Genomic DNA, 22,404 nt, shown 5'->3' with positions numbered 1-22,404 from the left:
CCCTCCCTCCCAGCCCTGTGTGGGCTCCAGGCTAGCTCCCAGGTCTTCCCTGAAGAGGGCATTTGCCCCAGGTGAGTCCCTCTCCTTGGGAGGGCAACCCAAGTTCAGTCAAAGGATAGTTGAGGGAAGGAGAATCCCAGTCGGCCAGGCCAGAGGGTGGGGCAGCAAAGACGGGGGGGTGGGCACGTAGTGGGCAGGAAACACTGACCGTTGGGCAGTGGTTTGATGTCCGCATCTCCTTGCTGGTTTGAACTATCTGATTGTCCGGATTCTGCAGGAGACACAAAGGGGAGCATGGATCAGGGGCAAAGCTTTGCACCAACTGCAGCTGAGCAGCTGCCCTCAAGCTCTACGGGGAGGGTGGCCCACCCTGGCCAGCAGACAACTTCACCCAGTGCCCTCTCCCCAGCCAGCCCAGGGAGACCAGCAGAGGGAAGGACAAATAGCTCTAGCCCAGTGCAGGTTTCTTTGCCTATTGATAACCTACTGACATTTGGGCTGGATCATTCTCCATGGGGTAGGTGGGATGGAGTGGGGGCATCTTGTGCATTACAGGGTATTTAGCAGCACCCTTGGCCTCCATGCTAGATGCCAGTAGCCCCCAACAGTAACAACCCATACTGTCTCTAGATACTGCCCAATGTCCCCTGAGGAACAAAGTCACTCATGGGTGAATGGTGCTAGTAAGAGTTAGAAGCAAGGAGGTGCCTAGGAAAGAAGCCAGCAAGCAGGGTCATCTGTGGCTGTGGCGGACCCAAGGGTCCCGAGGAGTATGCTTGCCCCTAACCTCATCAGTTGAAGCCAGTCCTGTGGGCCCGCACCTCCCCCACCTCACCTTTGTGCTTGCAAGCAGAGCCTGGCAACCCTGAGCGGGAGGTCTGCCCTGCCACCACCCGCTCTGTGCCAGCCTGTCTAGGCTGTCTCATGCCCCAGTGCCACAGCTGCTCAGAGGGAGCCCCAAGACAAGGGCCCATTGTGCAGTGGAGCTCACAGAGGGCTGGGGGCAGGGTAGAGTGTGTGTGTGTGTGTGTGTGTGTGTGTGTGTGTGAATATTTTGCTGAGCTTGGGAAAGCCCCCCACCCCCGCCCCAGGTCCTCAAGGCTTTGTGTGCCAGGGACACAATGGGGACCTCCAGAATGCCTGCCTGGACACGACAGCTGGCAAGAGGGTGGCAGGGTGGTGGGGCAGGTTGTGGGGCAGGAAGAAGGCAGGCGCTTGGTAAAGAATCGGCTGCTTGCAAGGCCGGTAGTGTGGTGGCATCTGAACGGGCTGTGGTGCTGGCCAGGGCTCTGTTCAGCTCTTCAGAGTGACCCTGCCCCCTGAGCCTCCCCACAACCTGCACTCAGCCTGCTGTCCCCAGAGGCACAGGGAAAGAGCTGGGCGCTGGGCTGGCATGCACAACTGCAGCCTGCTGCCGCGGCCCTGCTCTCAGAGTGAAGGCCCTGCCACGTCTGGAGCTGGGAGTTCTGGCCACGCTCCTGGCTCCCTGCCTTGAGGTGATGTGTGTGGAAAAGGGTGACCGTTTGGGGCCCCATTCTCCCCATCCTTTACCTTGTTCCATTTCTTTTTTTAATTTCAAAAAATAATAATAAACCTTGTTCTAACAAATCAAGGAAACACTGTAAGGAAAGTGCCAGCGGGCCCCTGACTCTGGCTTAACACCTCCCTTTTTGCAGACAGAGACAGTGGATCCTGGCTGGGGCCATATCTTGGCTGGTGGCACTCTCCACTGTGGAGGGAGCCACAAGACCTCCCTGGCAGGGCGAACTCTCTGTGCCCTAGTGTCACAAGGGGTGAACTTTCTCATCTTGGCCCATCCCCGGATCCCTGGCCTGTCCAGGAGGGAGCTGAGGGACCTAGGTGGCAGGTGGCCCACACCAGGGCTCCCTCACTGCGGGCCTCAGGAAAGGGCACATGCCTCAGAACTGGCATGCAGAGCCCAGCAGGGAGCATGTGGCCCTGACCCTGCTGCCCAACCCAGCCAGGAGCCAGGAGCCGTGGGCTCATCCCAGGGCCAGCTCCATCCCACCAAGGCCTCCGGGCCCAGTCGGTGGGGTAGGCAGCCTCAGAGTCCACCCATGGGAGCACTGCTGGCCCACTGCAAAGGTGAGGAAGGGAGGCTGCGCACACAACGCCCGAGGCGGTGTGCACAGGCCCAGCCAGGGAGGAGAGCGCCTGACAAAGGGGTGGAGGTGCGCCAGCCCCAGGCACAGAGCGTGACAGGCAGGAGGGACCCCTGCGGCACAGGACACTGCCCCGAAGGGCACTCCTGTGTCACCATTAGCCACTGTTAAGTAGCAAGTGGAGGGAAGGCGAGGCCGCACGGCCACGCCACGCGCCTCCAGGCGCTGCTCCGGGCGCTGCTGGCAGCCATTTTAGGCTTTGGCAGCCATCTTACAGCCGGCGGCCCAGCCGGCGGCCTCGCCAGCGTCCCCACAATGCCGCCCCCGCCAGGCCCGACATGCTCAGCTCGGCGACAGGACAAAAGGCAAAGACACTAGAAAGCTGGACCCACGCTCTGAGGTGGAGGAGCCAGCCCTGCAGCAGGGGCAGCTATGGCCAGGACCCCGCTGGTCCGCTCCAGCCGCAGCCCTCACCCTCCTGGCACAGACAGTGGAAAAGGCAGGGAGGGAGGACAGGGTCCTGGGGACACTGCTGCTCTGCTCAAAGGCTGATGAAGCCCAAGTGGGCCACATCCAAGCCCAAGGACTCTACTGGTTCATCAAAAGTGGACCACTGCCCGACAGAGTCATGGCCACGCTGGGACAGGAAGGGATGTGAACCTCAGCTCAGGGATGTGCCTCGGACAGACAGGGCAGGGAGTTCACAGGGACCCAGTCGGTGGCTGCAGGGCCCAGACAAATCACTGGGCCCATGGCGGTCTGGCTCCGAGGAAGACGAGAAGACGTTCTGCCCCTCCAGACGAGGGAGCCAGTGGGCCGGCTTCTCCTATGGCGGGCTCTCTGGGAGCCCTGCCCAAAGGCTGCCTGCTCTGGACAGACCCCAGGTACCAGGAGCTGTGCCCAGGGAGGACACTACGCAGCAGCCTGCACCTTGACCCCTTTTTGTTTGGGCTCCCTGGGGGAGGGGATGACCCGGGGATTCCGGACACAGAGGAGGAGGCCCCTTTATGACGCCCCTCCCCAGGCCCCCCTCATGGCTGCTTGGCTTTTATCTGGCAGAATAGGGCTTATCAGAGCCACCAGCTGAACAAACACACAAATCCACGGTTAGTGAGAAAAAACACTCTGCCTGAACTCTTTATCTCTTGTTCACAGGCCCCGCACACTGCCCACTGCCAACAGCACAGGAGGGGACCTGATGGAGCACAGCGGGGCTCCGTTCTCCACTCTGGAGGTGGAGGGCTGCCTCCCTGACTCTGGTTGTGCCTCCACTATCCGATCCTCCCATCCGTGTCCCTGCCACCCCCCCTTCCTCCTTCCTTGCCCCCAGCCCAGGGTGGCTCTTCCCTGACAGTCCCTGCCAGGCACACGTGCATGAGTGAGTCCCTGCCCACACAGAGCCCCCCTCCCAGGGTCTGCTTTCTCACCGGGGACAATGGGCCAGCTGGTGGCCTGTGGGCCAGTGGAGAAGCAGGGATGGTATTGGCTGGCACAAGGCAGGCAGGTGCTGGCTCCCTCTCTTATCCTCTCCCGAACAGCTCACACCCAGAGGCTCTCTCCAGGTCCCCAGGCTTCTGGGGCCACATCCCTGGCACCTTTTCCACCTGGACCTTCTCTCTGGCCTGGCTGCCAGAGGAGAGGGGTCCCCAACTGCACACCCCAGTTCAAGGCCACTCTGATTAAGGAGGGGAAGAAACCCCAACCCCCGCCCTGTACCCACCCTCTTCAAAGACCAGAGCTCCCACCAGTTCCTGCAGAGGGAGGAGATGGGATAGAGGATCCCCCCACCACCCTGGACCCAAGACAATCCAATGGCCCCGGGGTCCGAGTGCTGAGGAGCGCAGGTCTCCTCCCAGCTCTACGCTGCCTCCCACTCCACCCACCAAGTTCATCTGCCACTGTGTCTGACAGATGCCTGGATAAGCAGGCATCTGGGTCCCTACCTTAGGCCAGCTTTGGGGAGGGAGAGAATCTCATTTTCAGTGTTATTAGGTGGGGGGTGGTCAGGCTGGTTTGTGTCACATAGTGCACAGCTCTGCTGACGGTCCCTCTCTGGGGACCTGGGCTGCTCAGGCAATTCACGCCTCTAAGGCACAGACACCCCTGCCAGGGGTTGTGGCTACCCCGTAGGCTGATAGAAAGGAGGATCTGAAGGGGCAGATGATAAATCTGGACTCTGGGCAGGGTCCAACTGGACTCTGCAGAATAAGCCTCTGACACGGGATTGGGCTCTGGGCTCCCCATCCACCAGCACCATGGGTCACTCCACTACATCAATGGCTGGTGGACTGGAGGTGTCAGGCAGTGCCCAGAGCAGGGCCAAGCCCTGCTGACAGTAGCCAGCATGGGCCCCTCCCTCAGGGCCCTCGGTATCCCCAGACAGTTACAAAGCCCCCCAGTGCTGCCCTTGACCCCATGCAGACTCTGGCTTCTCAACCCCTGAATCTCCACCCGCCACAGGGACTTCCTTTATGGTTCTGGGCTCCTGCTTCTGGGCTCCCCTCACGGGTGCCTCCCTCCAGTCCCCGCTCCTCTCCTGCTGCCATCTGCACGTGTGTGTTTGGAGAGGACACTGCCGCTTCAGCAGTGCTCAGGAGGGGAGGCTCCCACAGCCAGGAGGAACCCAGCATTGCCCGCAAACCTTGACCGATAGCGTGTTTATATACATATATATATATTTTTTTTCAGCCACAGACGGGGATATATTTATGGCGCCCACTAGGTGAGGGAGGAATTCCTGCTCACTGCAGCCAACACTCTCCTCGGCTCCCACACAGAACAAATGTGCTCTATGAAAGGGTTGCGTGTAATTTGCCGGCCAGCTGCCCCCGTGGACTTCACCCAGCTAATTCTTTGGGGGCCAAGAGGGGTGCCCAGATCTGCTTAGCTGCACCCACAAATGTGTGCCCAGGCATGTGTATAGATTCCGGAGAGCACACTTGTCATCAGAAGCACATGCACACTTGGAGATGTCACAAGCCCTGACTGTCAAGAAAGGGTAGAATAAGATGGCATGGCCAAAGCTGCCTGAAAAGAATCCCCTTTGACCCAGGGGACTGCTGGCCTCCAAGGGTGGGGAACACAGCCCTTGGGGGATGCCTGCCCTCCTCCTGGCCCTCCCCAGACCCGAAATTCCAGAAGCAGGCAGGGTGCCTCCAGGCAGCCACAACACCCACCCTCCCCCAGCCGCACCTCCTCTGCCTGCCTCCCCCTCCTCTGAGAATCAGGAGCGTTCAGGGCACGGGAAACCCAATCTTGAGGGGAGCCAGAGGCCCAGCCTGCAGCAATCAGAGCTGGAGAATGTGACTATTGTGCCTCTTGAAACCCAAGTCCAAGAATCTGAGACACCCTGAGGAGGGGGACACGGATGGATAGGGGCTAGGGGGTGGGTCACAGAAGGGTTCTCCCCGTCTCAGCAAGCAGGACACTTGGGGGACTGAGGAAGTCCTTGAGAATACAGGGCAGCCAGAGGGCGGAGGGAGGAGGGGCGGGGCTGGACCCAGGGGGCTTCCACGACCTTCTCCCTCCCTTGCCTTCCCCACCTGCCCCCATGGGCCAGCACGCTTGCACACACACACGGCCATCCTGAGACAGTGGCTTTCCCCTCCACTGCCATCCCCAGACTCCATTTGGAAGCAGGAGCCTGGCCAGGAAGCACAGCTCTGAAGCCTGGTGGGAGCCAGGTGGCACAGGAGGACAGGACACCCTTCCATCACCCTTCTCTCTCTTCCCTCATTCTACCTCCGCTCGTGGATTCAAGGGGGGGGGGGCCTTGAGTCACCTGCTTGGTGAGGGTGGGGGGAGAATGTGGCAGAGGGGATGGGTGCCAGGACGGGGAAGACACCCATGAATAGAGTGTTCTCCTCCTCTCTGGCTGCTTCTGAGGCAGAGGCTCAAGGAAAGCCATGGAGTAGGGGTGATGGGTTAGGCCACAGGCAGCTGGCAGACCAGGGTGGACATTCCACCCCCACAGCTGACCCTGGAATAACCACCTTCCACCCTGACCCAGCCCTGCCTCCAGAGCTGCTGGGGCAAGGGCCAGGCCTGGCTGCTGCAGGCCTCACAGTGTGACAGTGAGGCGGCAGGAAGGGAAGAGGAGAGTCGCCCAGTGCTTCTGGCACCCAGGAGGCCAGAGGGGCTGCTCAGGCTCCACCTGAAAGCCCAGGGCCCAGGCAGCAACAAGGCGGAGGAGGCCCACTCCTCCAGCCCTTGGTCACCACTCCCTGCTCACAGAACAGCAATGGAACCCTAGCTCAAAGCCCTCCAGACACAAAGCCCACCTCCACCCCCCTCAATTACTGAGAAAGGACTTCCTAAACTCATGGTTTTCCTCCAAGATAATAAAAGTCAGAATTTGCACCTGCCCTTCATCCCTAACAAGCAGCCTTCCAGGGACCTCTCTTGGGCGAGCATCTCAGGGTTGTCTGCCAGGCACCTGCCACCTGCCAGAAGGCCCAGGGAGAACTGGAGCTGAAGCCCTGGGCACTCAGGAGTGGGAGGAGCCATGAGGGGACCTGGGTGCTCCGTTGCTCCTCTCTGAAGGATGACAGGCAATGAACAAGAGAGGAGAGAGAAGGGATGTGCCCCTGCTGCAGAACACCTGGCAGGGAGGACAGGGAAAGAGCCCAGGTCACCTGCCTGTCAGAAGCCACTCCAAGCTCTGCTCAGTAGCTAATACATGAGACTTTTGGCCACTGCAGATCTGGGAGGTGGGAATGTGCCTGCAGGTGGACACAGTGCTGACCTTCAGTACCTCAGACAGGGCTCCACAACCATCTGCAGAGTGAATGAGCAGAGCTGGGGCTTGCTCGACAGCAGCTGGGTATTTCAGAGGTGCCCAGGAGCAAGGAATGCCCATCAGAGCAGAATTTGCAGACACTACCGAAAGAACACAGAGAAGAACCCCACAGAGACAGAGAGAGGCAGAGCTGTGGGGCCCATGCCTGCTTCTGCCTCCCCCTTGAGCCTGTCCTTGCCTACCCAGGGAGGTGCCCTTGGTCTGGACCCTGTGTCTGCTGAAGTGGGCACAATGCAGTGCTCTACCACTTCAGAGACCCCAGCCTGGGTGGGGACCCTTGCCCCAGCAAAGAGGGGTGGAAAAGGGACTCCTAGGCAGAGGGAAGTAGAGGAAGAAGGTGGGCAGACAGCAATGGCATTCCAGTTCTCCCTGGTCATGTCTGAGCTCTAGTACCTCCCAGCCAGCAGCCTTGACCAAGTGAGCACTGTGCCCTCTTTTGTAAGGTGGGGAGCCCACCCACCCTGCATGGTTGCTGGGCAGGGAGCGAGTGAGAAGACGTGAGTAGGGTGCTAGCTCAGGGCCCAGCTTAGGGCAGGGGCTCCGTAAAGTGAGCTGTCTTTCCACCTCATTACCATTTCCATCTCTATTTAATGACACCCTCCAGGCTCTGCTCAGACACTATCTCAGTGGGGAAGCTGAGGCTGGCCCTCAGCTCCTGGACACACAGGAGCTCTTGCTCTATGACATGGTAAACATGCCTGAGATTGTAGTCTTGGCCCAGAGACCATGGCTGGCCAGCAGAGGAGTCCCTCAGGGCCTGGCCCACCATCTACAAAGAACAGCATAGAGGTTTCTAGGCAAACAGAAGGCAGAGCCAGGATGGACACTTTGTACAGATGTCTCTCCCCACATCAGTGTGCAGTAGCCATCAGTGAATGGTGTCAGGCTGGTCACCAGGCCGGAAGAGGAGAGGCAGGGAAAGAGAAGGTCAGGAGATGGGCCAGCCCAACAGGAAGGGGGAAGACAGAGCTTGTGCCCCTGTATTCTGAGGGTGCTGTCCCTAAGGGCCCATCCAGCCCTGCCCAACCCTGGGGATACAGAGAGCTAAGGGTACCAGGAGTACAGGTGCTAACCCTTGGGTGGCAGGGCATGCCACATCTCCTGGCAGAGCCAGCTGGTGCCACAACTTGGCCAGTAGCTGGAGCCAGCATTTCCAAGACAGCCTGAGGCCAGAAATCATGTGATAGTGGGGTCCAGGAAAGTGGCCCCAGCTCTTGGAACCTCTGTTCCCTCCCTAACCTATGGATAGAGGCTGATGGTGGAGAATGCTCTCCATGCCTCACACCCCAGGAAAATCCAGGGGCCCAGTAGAAGGGGCACCCGCTCCCAGCAGAGTCTGCAGATCTGCTCCCCATCCCCACCTTCTCTCTCTATTCCCAGCACTGCCCTTTCTGGCCCTTTGAGTTGCCCAGGCCAGGCTAGCCAGACGTCCACCCCCACCCCCACCCCCAGCTGCTCTTTGGGCTATTAATAGTGTCCCCATCTTCCCAGGGTAGGGCACCAGAGTCCTCCCCCAGCCCCCAAATACATTTGCCCTTGGCCTAATTATTCATAAAGGGACAGAGTCCTCCTGGCCCTCATGCCAACCTGGGAAGAGAACGGGACAGCAGAGGCTCTGGAGGCCACATGGGGTACTGCCTGGCACAAGCAGGAATTGGGGGAAAGAAGGGAAGGAGGCAGTAACCCCAGAGCACTACAGTGACAAAAAGACAAAAGTACAACCAAGAGATGGAGGGGACAGAGAGAGGCAGAAGCTGAGGAAGACAGCAAGGGCCAAAGCAAAACACGTCAGGAAAGAAGGCAGGACAGAAAGCATCAGAGCAGGCCAAGGCTCCAAGGAGGCAGGTGAAGGGGGACCGCAGAGAGGAGGAGGCAGAGGAACACACACAGAACTGGAGGGGCAAACCTGACGAGAGAGACTCGAGAGCTGCTTCCTGGGCTGCAGCTGACTGCCAACATCTGCCTGGTGGGCACTCAGCAAGGGGAGGGGATGAGGAGGCCTCAGGACAAGGACCCCTGCCCCCAACACACAGGCAGCTTCTCAGGAAGGGAGGGGAGGAAAAGGGAAAAGAGGCTGGAAGAAGGACACCTGATGGATAGGAAGTGGAAAGTGAGTCCACACAGCAGGAGCCGCCCTCAGTCCCCTGGGAGAAGACCCTGCGCCCTGCGCCTGCTCACCAAGACAGTGGAGCTGGCAGGACGGGGGCTGCAGGGAAGGAGCACCAATATCCCCTTCAATCTGAACCTACCCCCCTTTTTGGCTTTGATCAGGGTCCTGGTCCCTCCTGCATCCTACTGCCCCGCTTCCTTGAGAGAATTCATCCAGGAAATCCAGGGGTCTGGAGAGGAGAGCCCACCAGAACCCACTACCTCGATTCACCCTTTGGGAAAGCGGCAATCAGGCTGAAAGGTACCTGTCTCCATCCCCAGGTGCTCTACCTTTTATAACCTCTATGGGGCAGTATCCAGTACCAGGTGAGAGAGCCCAAGTCCTCTACCTGGGAACTTGCCCTGGTTGCAGGGAGACTGACTCTGGCTCATTGAAGAGCAACAAACACAAATGCACCCCATAATCGGATGGTCTGGCAAGGCCCTGCTCCTGCCTGCAGGCTGAGCAGTCCTTCCTTCAAACGCCACCCAAGCCAAAGCCTCTGGCTGGGCTGGGCAAATAGGAGACTCTGGCTCTGGACTGCATGAAAGCCCATGGACCTGGACATCAGATCACCCTGGTCATGAGCTTTCAATCTTCAGCCCCTCAAGGATAAAGCCTCTGTCTGTCCCCCCAACTCAAGGATTAAACCCAAGCATGCTCTACTGAGCCACAACCCTATCCCTTTATTTTTAGGTCTTGCTAAGTTACTCAGGCTGGCCTCAAACTTGCGATCCTCTTGCCTTAGATTCTCCAGTAGCTGGGACTGTAGGTGTACACCACTGTGCCTAGCTCCTGTTTTGTTTACTGCAATATCCCCTGGCCCTAAACCTACAGCTGGAGTGAATAAGACTCTAAAGAGACCTTTCTAGACTCATCTTCCTACTGTAGCCACACTGGCCACCCAGGGGACAGAAGTACCAGCTATCTGGCACTTTCTGCCCCTGAAAAGAGAACATCTCCTGCACGCCAAATGACCTCATGCCCAACAAACTGATGTGGAAATCCTGGTAACACTAACCCTCCTGCAAAGTCCAGCTAGGCCTGGACTTTGGGTACAGGACTGGCCACACTGGGGTTGGGCTGACCAGAGGAAGGAACTTGAGGCTCCTTGTGAATGGCAGGGCAAGCCAGTGGAGCCTCTCTCCCAGGCCCGCTCCTCTCCTCACCTGGGTGGCCCCATAGCTGCCACTGTCCTGAGCTGCCCAGATAGGCAGAAAGGGTTTGGAAGTTGGCTCCAACTTGGAGCCCTGAGAGCCTTAGCAGGGCTAAGCCCAAAAGAAGGCCTCCTAAGGGCTGAGGTAGCCCTAGGTGCTGTGGGGCCCCAGCTCTGCAACTGGAAGCCTCGGCTCCAAAGCTAGACCTGCTGTTGGACCCCCAGTGTGTCTGTCTGGCCTCCTTGTGCAAAACAACCAATACCTGTTCAAACAGTACCGCCGGGACTTTCACAGAGACTTTCCCTGAGAATGAGCTGAGATGAGATGGTGCACTGTAAACTAACAAGCAGATGTAAGGACAGTTCAAGCTTCTGAAGGGACAAAATGACAATGACCCTTCAGACTGGCAGACACAAAATTCTCCCATTCATAATTCTCCAAAGGAACCAAGGGGGCATCCCAGGGTGGCCCTGATGCGGGGCTTAGGGAGGGCCACTCTGCGCTCCCAGACACCATAGCTAGGTGGCGCAGCAAGTTAACACTAGCTGGCCTCTGTGGACTGCAGCGGGGTAAACCTGTGGACAGCCAGCCCAGAGCTCCAGGGGACCCAGCAGGTTCCTTCTGCACACCCACGAGGCCCCAGCAGGCAGGAGAAGACCTACCCAGGCCCAGGCCACTCACACCCCAGGTTGTGCACCAGGGAAGGAGCTGCTTGAGGCACTGGCTCCTGCTGCTGCCGCTGCCAAGCACATCCCGTGATGTGATGTGAGGGCCGGGCTTCCCGTCTGCATTGATTAGGAACAGCTTGCAGTGCGGGGGCCGGATGAAAGGGGGCCCTGGAATGGGTGGGTGAGGAGAAGTGGGGGGCCTGCCAGGTGCATGGCTGGGAGGGATGTAATCCTGAGGGCCCAGTCCCACCCTGCAGGCCCAGCAGCTCGAGTCCTGCCTGCCTCTCTCAGAGAGGGGGATTCTAGATTAGGGGGATTCTGTGGCCATGTGACCCCAGGAATGCTTCTAACACACCAGGATGCCCTTACCTTTTGGCAGTGCAGACTTGTCTTTGCACTTGATAAACTGGGGAAAAGGAAGATCCCCCCCCCCCAGCTATTGCAGAAAAAAAAAAAAAAAGAGTAAAAGAAATGAAGACTGAAAGTCAAAGATCAGGAACCAGAGACAGGGAGAGAAATGGAGAAAAGTCAGGAAGGGGGGAGCACTAGCACTCTGCAGTGGTGGCAGCAGCCGGGCAGGCACACCCTCCCGGTGGCAGGCGGTGTGGAGAAAGGCCCCTTTGTTCCACTGGGAGGTTAGCCGAGGTGAGTCCCGCCCCCCCAACCCCCCTGACCCTGGGCGGTGCAAATCATTTCACTGGGCCTGGGGCTGGCCTAGCTGTTTCCCTGGCCTCCCAATCCTCCACCCCAGAGCAGAGCCATGGAGCTTGGCTGTGAGAGGACTGCTTCCTACCCCTGCCTTGCCCAAACACTAAGGGTCACACTTGTGGGGCTGGGCTAAGCTCCTCCAATGGTCTCTGGAAGCCTGCTCTGCCCGTCTTGACTGCAGCTTGTTCAGGCTTCTCCTAAGCTGTGGGCTTCGGGGTAGATTCAACATACAGCAGCACACTGCAAGAGTGAAGCACGTGCTATGCTGGGAAATGGAGCCCAAGAGGCCGGCTGGCTGGCCACGCCCCTCCAAATCCAGGCCTTTTCCAGTGACTTCCCAGGACTTCCTCAGAGTGGGGTCTGGGCTCTGTGCTAGTGTTGCCCTCAGTGGTCATCTGTCTCCAGTAAAGGGGGCTGAGGTCCTCCACCCCCAGAGCCAGCCAAAGCAGAGGGTGAACTGGGGGTGGATAGGGATAGGAGGTGAGAGATTTCTGAAAGTACCCCTCTGCTCTGCAACACACCCCTTCCCCATTCCCACTCCCAGCTCAAGTGGGGTGCACTACACACACACACACACACACACACACACAAGCACTAGCACTCCCCCGCCATCCATTAGAGCTCCTGGCTACTCCTATGGGGTTTTCCACAGTCCTAGGAGCAAACTCTTCACACTTCCCAGAGCTTGGTGGTTTACACTTGACTAAGATGTGTGTCCCCTTTCCAAACAGTGGTACCCTCCAGCTCCCACCCCAGGAATGTGCAGCAGAAAACCTGAAGAAGGGATTGGCCAGGATCCTTCTGTCCCTGACAGTCCTCTGGCCTCAGGATGGTAGGGGGGATATCTTCTCTTCAGGACACCCCAGTCTCCCATTATAGCAGCTAGAAGCTGAAAGTAGTGACAAAGGGAGGAGAAGGTGGTGTCCCTAACCTCCCAGGTCTTGTTGGGCCTCTGGCCTGGGAAGTGGGGCAAGAGAGAAGGGAAGGGCAGAGGGGCGAAGACAGGGAACAGGGCAGTGGCAGCAGCAGCTGGAAGTACAGGGAACCTGAACAGGGCTGCTGAAATCAGTTTCAAGAAGCTGCAGCTCAGATACACAATGTCCTGCCAAACCCTGTCCTTTAATTAAATTAAGAACGGGACAGACTTCCCAGATTTTTCTGTGTGTGAGTGCATGTGAAAATCCTGATGTGCATGAATCCGGAGATCTGTCAGCATGTGCGTGTGTGCACATGTGGATGTGTGAACCCTGATGGTAGAGGAAGAAGAGTGAGGCATCAGGAATGGGGAGGGGAGAGGTGGGACAGAGACGCTCTCCCTGGAGGGAGACTCCAGACAGGGCTCTCAACCCCTACACCCTGAACTGTGGTCAGCTCATGGTCCGTAGTGGGTCCTGGGGCTGTCTTCACTGTAGGATATTGTGTGGCATTTCTGGCCTCCACCCACTCAGTGCCAGCAGCCTCATTGCCAAAGTCCCTTGGGGGCAAATCCAGCCCTGGTGAGATCCACTGCTCTTGGGCATCAGATGAAAACCAGCTCAATCAAGCCCTTACTATGGAGATGCGTTCCATCTCCCGTCCCCCTGTAGCACGCATGCTTCCAAAGTATTCTTGGGCCTTGCCACCTGGTCCCAGAAGAATCAGTGATAGTTCTACAAAGGGCAAGGTGCCCCTGACTTCTCCCAATGGGCGTGGCTACACAGAGTCAGCTGAAGTCGGGATCTGAGGTAATGCACACCTGAGGCCCAGACTAAAGCTGGTATTCTGCATCACTGAGGGAAGGGTCACAGAAGTGAGGGCTTACTTGCCTGGAGACAGATCTTGCAAAGACATCCTGAGTAGCCCCAGGCCAGTAGAAGTCTACCTACCCCACCCCCAATCCTCTTGCACTATCCAGCCATCCCTCACACTGGGAGGCTCCAGAGAAGCAGGAGCTGGGGGGGTTCCCAGTTCAGCCCCAACTCAGTCCAGTCCCCTTCCAGAGGTCACCTGTAGCAGTCTTGTTCTGAGGGTAGGGTCAGTTCCAACAGCCCTTCTCCCCTAGGCCCAGAGGAAGCTTGCCTCTCTCCCCAGCCCTCTAGGAGCCCTGAACAGTTCCCTTCTGGGAGCAGAGCCAAAAAGATGGGAGAAGGATGTTTATAAGCTGCTAAAAGGGAAAAGTGGGAGGAGGGGCTGAGAGGCCCAGGCCTCCAGGTAGTTCAGACTGGGGCCCTGCGGGGAAGGAGGAGGAAGGTGGCCTTCTCTGGGGAGCTCAGTATCTGGCAGACTGGAGGAGGAAGCAGCCCCTACCCACCCGCCACAACCACCCTAACTGTGCCACCAATGGGCTTCTGGTCCTCCACAGTAGCCTGCCAAATGACAGTTTCTTGACACTGGTTCCTGATCCACAGGACTCTGAGACATTACTGGGGTTTTTTTTTGTTTTGTTTTTTTGGCTTGTTCCCCTCTCCTCAGCCTGAGGAGAACAGGACCAACGAAGAAGGACGGAGGGCCCTGGGAAACCTGGGAAACCGAGGCTGGGAGTGTGGCTTCAGGAGCTGCCTGGTGGGAGCGAAAGCCAGTCTCCAGCTCCTAGGGCTCTGCACACAGCTAATGGGAGGCTGGCAGCGGCAAATTGTTGTTTACTTTTAATTAAGTAAACAATGTCGGCTTCCGCCTCCTCCCCTGCCATCCCAGCCAGTAATTTGGGGGATGACAATGGGGCTGCTTCCTTCCTCCTGCCTTCTTCCCTCCCTGCAGGCACTCAGGCTCCCTCGGCTCTGCGCAGTCACTGGAACTCACCGCTGGTGGAGAAGGCTTGGGGGGGGACGACAGGAAGGCCCCAGTCAACCTGCTACCTACTGAGTCCAGCAGGCTTCAGGCGCCCTCCAGAGGGTTGGCTTCACTGCCACCTCACTCAGGGGCCTCGAGGGCAACCTGGCCTCACACTTAAGACTACGGTCCATTCTCCCTGCTCCCCTCCACGCTGTAGCTCTCCTAACCACTGTCCTTCAAAGACCAAAAACAGGGTGACCAGGAGTCCCTGAGGGATGAGGCAGTAGAGATCAAAGCACAAGTTGGGAAGATATTCACCAAATTAGACAAGTCTTGCACAGGTATCCAGCAAGTGGAACCTTCTGGTCCCCTGGGGCAGAGCCTAACTCCCACCCGGGCCCAACACCCACCCCTGCTGCAGGCCACTAGGTGGTACCAGATTTCCTCAGATGAGGAGCTGGCTTTATGGCCCTAGTTTCTGCTGTTGCTGTCTTGAAATTCTTAACTTGCGAACAAGGGGCCATGCATTTTCATTTTGCACTGGGTTCCACAAACCCTGCAGCTGGTTCTGCTGGGTCCTGCCTGGGGGTGTGAGCCCTGGACTCCCCCAAGTGGAGAGACAGGCAACAGAGCCCCGAGCCCTGGGAAGGCTGAATTTCAAACGAAGTATCCTGAAGATGGGGCTCCAGACAGATACACCTCTCCAAGCCCTCTGCACAGCGGGTGCACACACTGCAGAACTGAGTGGAAGGAAAGGGAATCCCTCTAGTTCCTCTCCCCCGTCTCCCTCTCAAGGATGAGCAGATGGGTCCAGAGTCAAGCCCAGCCTCCCTCCAGCTCACTCACACCCCCTCCTCCCAAGACTTTCCAAGGTGTGTGTATGGGGAGGGGTGCTGAGTTGTGTGCAATCCCCACTCCTCCCCCTGCCCCGGCTGCTTCCCCCACCTCCTTCAGAAGGGCGGGGTCTGTGGCTGCAAAGTTGGCTGGGGCTGGATGCAATTTCAGCCGCAGAGCAGGGCTCCCTGGCTGGAAGCAATTTTCTCATTAGGACCCCAGGCCTGCTTGCCCGTTGGTTCTCAGCCCTCACTCCCCTCCTGTGAAACCGCACCCCATAGGCCTCCCGACAGACCACTCACACGCACAGGGAACCGCACATGTACTGAGTCAAAGGGGCGATTGTGGGGTCAGTCCAGTGAGGTTGGGTGCAAGGAGAGTTGCTGGCGCAAAGCCCTGGCCAGGACGCTGAGGCACCTTCAGGACTCCTCATCCAGCAGCCTACTTCAGGCAAAGAGTGAATCCCAGTCCCCAGGACAGAGAGCAGAGCCTAGGGGATCTGGAGCCTGGCCCACCCTGAGGGCTGACCTCACATGACACTCCAGAGAGACCCTCCAGTGCTCAGGTCTGGCACCAGTGGATCCCCTCCTTGCTCAGCTGGGCCTGGGGCGAGCAGATGGGCTCTCAGGAGGCAGCCCCCCTCCCCCAGCCCCAAGGCTGCTCTAAGTGGAGGGTGGTCTTGGCCAAGGGAGGGGGGAGCCGAGGCCCCGGGAGGGGTGGCTCTGCTCCGCAGACACATGTGGTTGGACTTAAAAAGCTATTAGGGAGTGAGGCGCTGGCGGGAGTGCGGCCGGCCCTCGCACCAGAGGCGGGCGGTAGGGGGGGGTAGATGCCGAGGCGGTGAGCTCAGCACCTCCCGCTCCCTCTCCAGCAGGGCCTGGAGAACTCAGAGGACCCTCACCCAGCAGGAGAGTGGGGCAGGCCCACAGGGAAGGAGAGGCAGGCTGCTAGCCCTTGGTCCAGGACAGATTCTGGAAAGCTCAGCAGTATGAGAACTCTAGAATCTATGATGGAGCTAACCTCTGGGGGAGGGGCGGGAAAGTTGTGCCCAGGGCTTGGATGGGACCCAGAAGGGCACAGACAGGTCCTTAGCTTCCCTTCAGCCTTCTTGGGGTGACAGCTGGCTGGGGGTCTCCTAAAGGAATGTGTGTGGGTTCTGCGGGGCTGGAAAGGGGGATTATTAGGACACCAGAAGAGAGCAAGGGAAGGGAAAAGTGGGCCCCACCCATCACGAGGCCAAAAAGAACCGACGGAAAGTTCCCTAGAGCCGCCAGCTTGTAAAAAGTTCCTTTACTTTCCAAATTATGAGCATTTTTTAACAAGGGGGGGGCAGAGCCATGATCTAGGACTTCATAAGACTGTGTGTGTGTGTGCACGCGCATGCACACCCGTCTGTGTCTGTGACCATGTGTAGCCATGACTGAAGGGTGTGCAACTTGCATCTCAAACTGCTCTACTCCCAAAGTCAGGTCACCATCTGAGGGGTTCCCACCCACCACCCTCCTCAGGTAACCACCATCCTGTTATGCCTAACCCCAGGGGGCACCCCACTGCTGTTACAAAGTGAGGTGTTGCTAGGGGGTCAGGCACACGAGCAGGACCAGACCTGGGTCTGGCAAGCCACTTGCTAAGCTCCATCCCCATCTTGCAGGCCTCAGCATCCTCAGGAGTAGGCTTTAGGATGGAATGGAAGGATTGCATGGAAACATCCTGCCCAAGGCTCTGGAGACCTTTCTGAGCTCCTCAGACATCCACTGAGATCACCCCCAGCTCCCCAGGATTCCAGGGCACAGTCAGAAGTGAGGAGTTGGTCCCTCTTCTGCTGTGTGGGGGCAGGAACTAAGTGTTTGGGAGACATTTAATCTTCCTAACTGCCCCATGGGGTGATAGTTATTCTCCCCATTTTTGTAGATCAGAACTGAGATGGTGAAATCAACCAAGATCAGCCAGGGCCTGAAGGAGTGGAACCTCCACTTGCCTGACTCCCAGGGCTCCACAGGCCAGGGGCTCAGCTCTTCCTAGGGGTCTTCTTTCTCAGCCTGGATCCAGATCCACCCACAGGAGAGATGGGGAACTGTGGGATGACCCTGAGCAGGGCAGGGCAGGAGAGAGGGGACTACTCTGAGCCACCAGGAGTGGGGCCAGGCAGGCTGAGTGGGGGAGGAGCTGACCACGGAGAGCCGGGATCCTCGCTCAGGAAACTCGCAAAGAATGCGGTTGGCAGCAGGCCAGTGGGCCAGGACCACAAAGAGGCCTTTGTTTTAGGAGGTGTCCAGGGAGTGGATGGACAGAACAGTAGAGGTGGGGGCAGCACCCCTTGGGGTGGGACTGGGGAGCGCACACACTGCCCCCTCCTGTCTGCCTCCCCATGCCTCAGCCTAGCAGCAGCAGGTTCCCGCTCAGGGTCCTGACTCCAGGGAAGACCCCTGGGACCAGGTTGTCCCACTTCTCAGCTCCCCGCCTCCCTCAGCTGGTAGGAGGGGATCTGCCCTAAATCTACCCTTCTGAACCCCAGAATATCCTAGGAACCCTGGGGGGAATCAGGGATAGGGGTGGTAAAGGGGCTCTCTGACCTCCAGGACGGACTGTCAGAAGATGGCAGAGTCGTCCCCTCCCTAGTTGTCCCTGCTTTCCTCTGGGGAAGGAAAGGAGAGGTTGTAACAGTCCCTCCCCCTCCCTGCTCTGCATTTGCAGAGTTTCTCTGGCCTCTTCTTGGCATCTGGAAAAGTTTGGGAAACTCAAAAAAAAAAAATTTTTTTTTTGGAGAGTTTTTCTATTGCTCCCTAGACCTGCCAAGAGGAAGAAGGAAGAGGGGGGCGGTCTGGGGAGTGGGGGACAGAGTAAAGTCAGAAGAGGAAAAGAGCACTTGGGGAAGGAGCGGAGGAGCACTCAGCGTGCCCCACAGCCCACTGAGCTCCATCCAGGTTTTCTGGAATTAACAGAAAGACCCCCCAAAAATGCCCTCAGGCCCACCCAGCACACCAGATTCACCTGGGTCCTACCCTGCACCATGCTCAGAACCGTCCCTGGCCACCCCCTACCAGACACAAGTGTGCTGCCACCAGGGAACACCTGGGCTGTGGGGCCCCGTGGAAGAAAAAGACGGGACATCTTAAGGATGAGTGGCACCAAGGACATGCCATATACAACTCAAAATTCATCCCAAGACAGAGCACGTGCCTGACACAGGACTGTTTCTCTGAGAGGATCAAGACTGTCTTGGTTAAGTGAGGTGATCCTTTGCCCTGATGGCCCCAGTAGTCAGGTTGAGGGCAAGATGCTGCCTCAAATGACCCCCATGAGTCATGGTGGCACTGCCCAGCAGCCCCAATGTGATTACCAGGCCATCCCAGGTGGTCCACCTGTGTTCCTGGCCCTTGTGTTCCCTAGGACAGCTCCCATCTAATCTGTGCCCTGGTCCAGGTAGCCAGCAGTGTGCCTTGGTCTCCCAAGGATGGCCCCACTCCTGGGGACAGAGTGTACACGTGGAGTAAGGGACAACTGAGGCTGGGGGACAATCTGGAGGATTAGTAGCACTGGGTACTAGTTGGAAGAGCAGAATCACAGGTCCTACTTATGGGGCAGTCCCAGGGATCCCTCGAGGGACTCTGGTGAAAGGTTCCTGACTGGGATTGCAAGAGGAGGGAGAGAGATGGGAAAGATGGAGTGCTGGAGAGAGACACAAGGGCAGCCAGCTTCTCTGCTCACTGTTAACCTGGGCACCACCTGGATGCCAGTGGACATTTGGTCTCCAATCCTATAGGCAGAGCAGAGAGCCAAGGAAAGACAGAAAGGAAGTAGTGGCACAGGATGGGCAGCTGGTGGGAGGGAGGTCTGCCGAGGAAGAGGAAAACCCCGCCAGCACAGAACGGGGAGCCCAGAGGGCAGGCACAGTGGGAGGGGGCACTGCAGAAGCTCCTTTGCCTTCCAGCCGCCGCTGGCTGCTCCCAGGAGCCACCCCGCCCCCTCCAGGCACCTGCTAAGGCGGCAGTGGCGGGTTGTGTTTCTTTAACCCCTGGGGCCTGTTGACACAGATTAGTATCGCTGGTCAGGGGTCAATAGGGAAGGCTCTTGAGGTCGAGACCTGAACAACTGGAGTTGTAATGAGCCACGTGGGGAAGAGGCCCAGGGAGAGGAGAGGGCCGAGGAGGGAGGAGGAGGGCTGGGCTGCTCTGAGGAAGGGCCTCTCCAGCACTTGCCTGGGCAGTTCTTGCCTCCCTGAACCTGCTGTGCTTGGGGCTTAGGAAAAATTGGACTCACTGGCCACTGCTATGGAGATGCAGATGTCCCTGAGTGGCTGGAGCTGGCACCCCAGGGAAGAATCTGGTAGAAAGAAAAGACATGAACAATGGCCAGAGGCTCTGACCTGTGTCCACCCTCTGGGGCCAGACAGAGGGCACTGGTGGGCCCTAAGATACCCCTGCTCCTCCCTGGGTCTACAGTGGGGTGGCACTGCACCCACCTGTGGCACATGTCCACCTTAGGCTACCTGGCAGAGCCTGAGCTGAGTGACTCACTTGAGTCATTTGGACCTTAAGGGGGGCTGGTGCAGGGCCTAGACAGTGTCCCAAGCTCCTGGTGGGACAGTCTCGATTGAAGTCTTTGCCTTCGTCAACAATGGGATCCACAGCACAGCACCTAGGTGGTGAGGCAGCTGCTCCTGTGCCTCCTAGAGGCATGCAGGGTGCTTCAGCAACACATACCCTCCCAGTGATCTGCCAACATCATCAGTGCCACCACACTCCTCCCAAGAGCCCTGGAGGCTACTCAGGGGGCTGCTCCAGGCCTAAGGCCACCTCCAGGGGGCTGGTCTTGATAGGAGGAGAGGATTGCCCCTCTGGCCGCAGGCTGCTTAGCCACTCCCACAGAGGAGTAAGTGGGGGAGAGAAGAAAGCCAGGCCACATGTCCCTTGGGACTAAAGCCTCCCCACTATCTGGAACAGCAAGGCATCTCTTGTAAAGAGGAGTGAGCTCCCTCAGAGTCACTGGCGCTCCCCAAGTCCTGTCCTATTTACCTCCTTTAATTGCTCCATGTGGCTGGGCACCATGGCCCATGCTTGTAATCCCAGTGATCTGGGAGGCTGAGACAGGAGGATCACAAGTCCAAGGCCAGCAGTGTAGTATGCTGGAAGTCTGTGAATGCTGAAATACATGGCCTCAGCAGGGACCCAACCATGAGTGACCTGGTGCCTGCCTAAAAAGACAGTGCCTCTTGGCAGAGAAGAGGATGGAGAGCAGCTGCCTCTTTGCAGGCAGTTGCAAATCCCCAGAAGATAGCAATTCCCCTCCCAGATGCACACCTCCAGAGAAGAAGAATACATGTCTACTTAGATACTTGTACACAAATGTTCACAACTGCCAAAAAGTTGTGACCATCCCAAATGTTCGTCAATGAATGAACAGATCATCAAAATGTGGCATATCCCACACAATGGAATATTATTCAGCCTTAAAAAAGAACGAAGCAGGCTGGGTGTGGTGGCGCACACCTGTAATCCCAGTGGCTCGGGAGGCTGAGGCAGGAAGACTGCAAGTCCAAAACCAGCCTCAGTAAAAGCAAAGTGCTAAGCAACTCAGTGAGACCCTGTCTCTAAATAAAATTCAAAATAGGGCTGGGGATGTGGCTCAGTGGTCAAGTGCCCTGAGTTCACTCCCTAGAACCAAAAAAAAAAAAAAGAAGCATTGATACCAACTACAAGATGGATAAACCTTGAAAATGTTATGCTCCATGAAAGAAACTACTCACAAAGACCATATATTATATGATCCTGTTTATAACACAGAAAGCAGATTAGTGGTTACTAGGAGCTGGGAGAAATGGGCCTAACTACTAGTAGGTATGGGATTTCTTTCTGGAGTGATGAAAGTGTTCTGGAATTAGTGGTGATGGTTGCACAACATTGTGAATGTACTAAATGCTGCTGAATTGTACACTTTAAAGTATAGATGTCAGCTGGGTATAGTGGTGGATGCCCGTATTCCTAGAGACTCTGAAGGCTAAGGTTAGGAGCACTGCAAGTTCAAGGCAAGCCTGGGCAACTTAGCAAGACCCTGTCTCAAGGTAAAATATAAAGCCAGGAATGGTGACACATATTGTAATCCCAGCGCCTCGAAAGGCTGAGGCAAGAGGATTACAAGTTCAAAGCTAGCCTCAGTAACTTAGTGAGACCCAGTATCAAAATTAAAAAGGATTGGGGATGTGTCTCAGTGGTTAAGTGCCCCTGGGTCCAATCCCTGGTACCTAAATAAATAATTTGAAGAAATAAAAAGGTGTAGTTATGTAGCTCCTACAGAGCGGCCCTGGGTTCAATCTCGAATACTAGAGAAAAAAAATACAAATGTGCTTGAACTCACAATGGATTTATCTGCTGATAAACCCACTTTAAATTGAAAATATTATTAAGCTGAAGACATGTTTAATACACCTAAGCCATTGAACACTGGAGCTCAGCCTCGCTTACCTTAAATGTTCTCAGAACACTTCCATTAGCCTATAGTTGGGCAAAATCATCTAACATCAAGCTTATTTCATAGCAGTATCCTATAATTCACTGGATTCTGAAAGTGAGAAACAACGGCTGAATGGGTGTATTTTCCCACCATCATAAGGTCAAAAAATCCTAAATCGAACCATTCTAAGTCTGGGCCCATTGGTAGTGAGTTTTATTATGTGAATTATAGCTCAATAAAATACAAATCTGGAAGAGAGTAGAAGCTGAATTCAGAAAATGACAATGGGGGGTGAAGAGTTGGGAGTCCTCGGGCTGCCACAGGGCCTGTGCTCAGCTGGCTGCGAGGCTCTGGATGAGGTGGTGATGTTCCCAACAAGGCCTGGAGCAAAGACAAGAGGGAGCAAGGGGCTGGGGAGGTCTCTCATGAGGGCGGAGCACCAGTATGAGGGTGGAGCTGGAAAGAAGAGTCTGGGGCCCATGGGAGATCCAAATCTGAGATGAGCTGGGATGCCCAGTGGAGAGGGGCAAAGGTGCACAGTCGGCCAGGCACTGCTGCTGCTGGCAAGTGGCCTTGAGCAAGATGCTCCACCTGCCCAGCTGCATGTGTGGCACTGTGTTTCCACAGCCCCTAGCTCACCACCATCCTGGGCTTCGAAAAGCTGGGGTTCAGAGGTGCTGACAAACAGTGTCACCCAAGGCAGGGAGAGCACCGGCTGTGTGGGGTGTAGGGAGCAGCAGAGTGTGGCCAAGCCCAGGGAAACCAG

General features: G+C 57.1%; 1 protein-coding gene across 6 annotated transcripts in view; it reads right to left on the bottom strand.

Moving 5' to 3' along the window:
* Positions 1-22,404, bottom strand: part of Nfix (nuclear factor I X) — a 79,780-nt gene that overhangs the window by 20,574 nt on the left and 36,802 nt on the right. For all 6 annotated transcript variants that reach the window (XM_048795277.1, XM_048795276.1, XM_015489119.2 and 3 more), the window contains one exon: positions 209-271. In XM_048795277.1, the coding sequence (XP_048651234.1) occupies positions 209-271 (63 nt within the window). The remainder of the gene's footprint in view (positions 1-208; positions 272-22,404) is intronic.

Source organism: Marmota marmota, unplaced genomic scaffold (assembly GCF_001458135.2).
Source record: "Marmota marmota marmota unplaced genomic scaffold, marMar, whole genome shotgun sequence".
NCBI classification, from domain to species: domain Eukaryota; kingdom Metazoa; phylum Chordata; class Mammalia; order Rodentia; family Sciuridae; genus Marmota; species Marmota marmota.
This window is presented reverse-complemented; position numbering and strand designations above follow the sequence as displayed.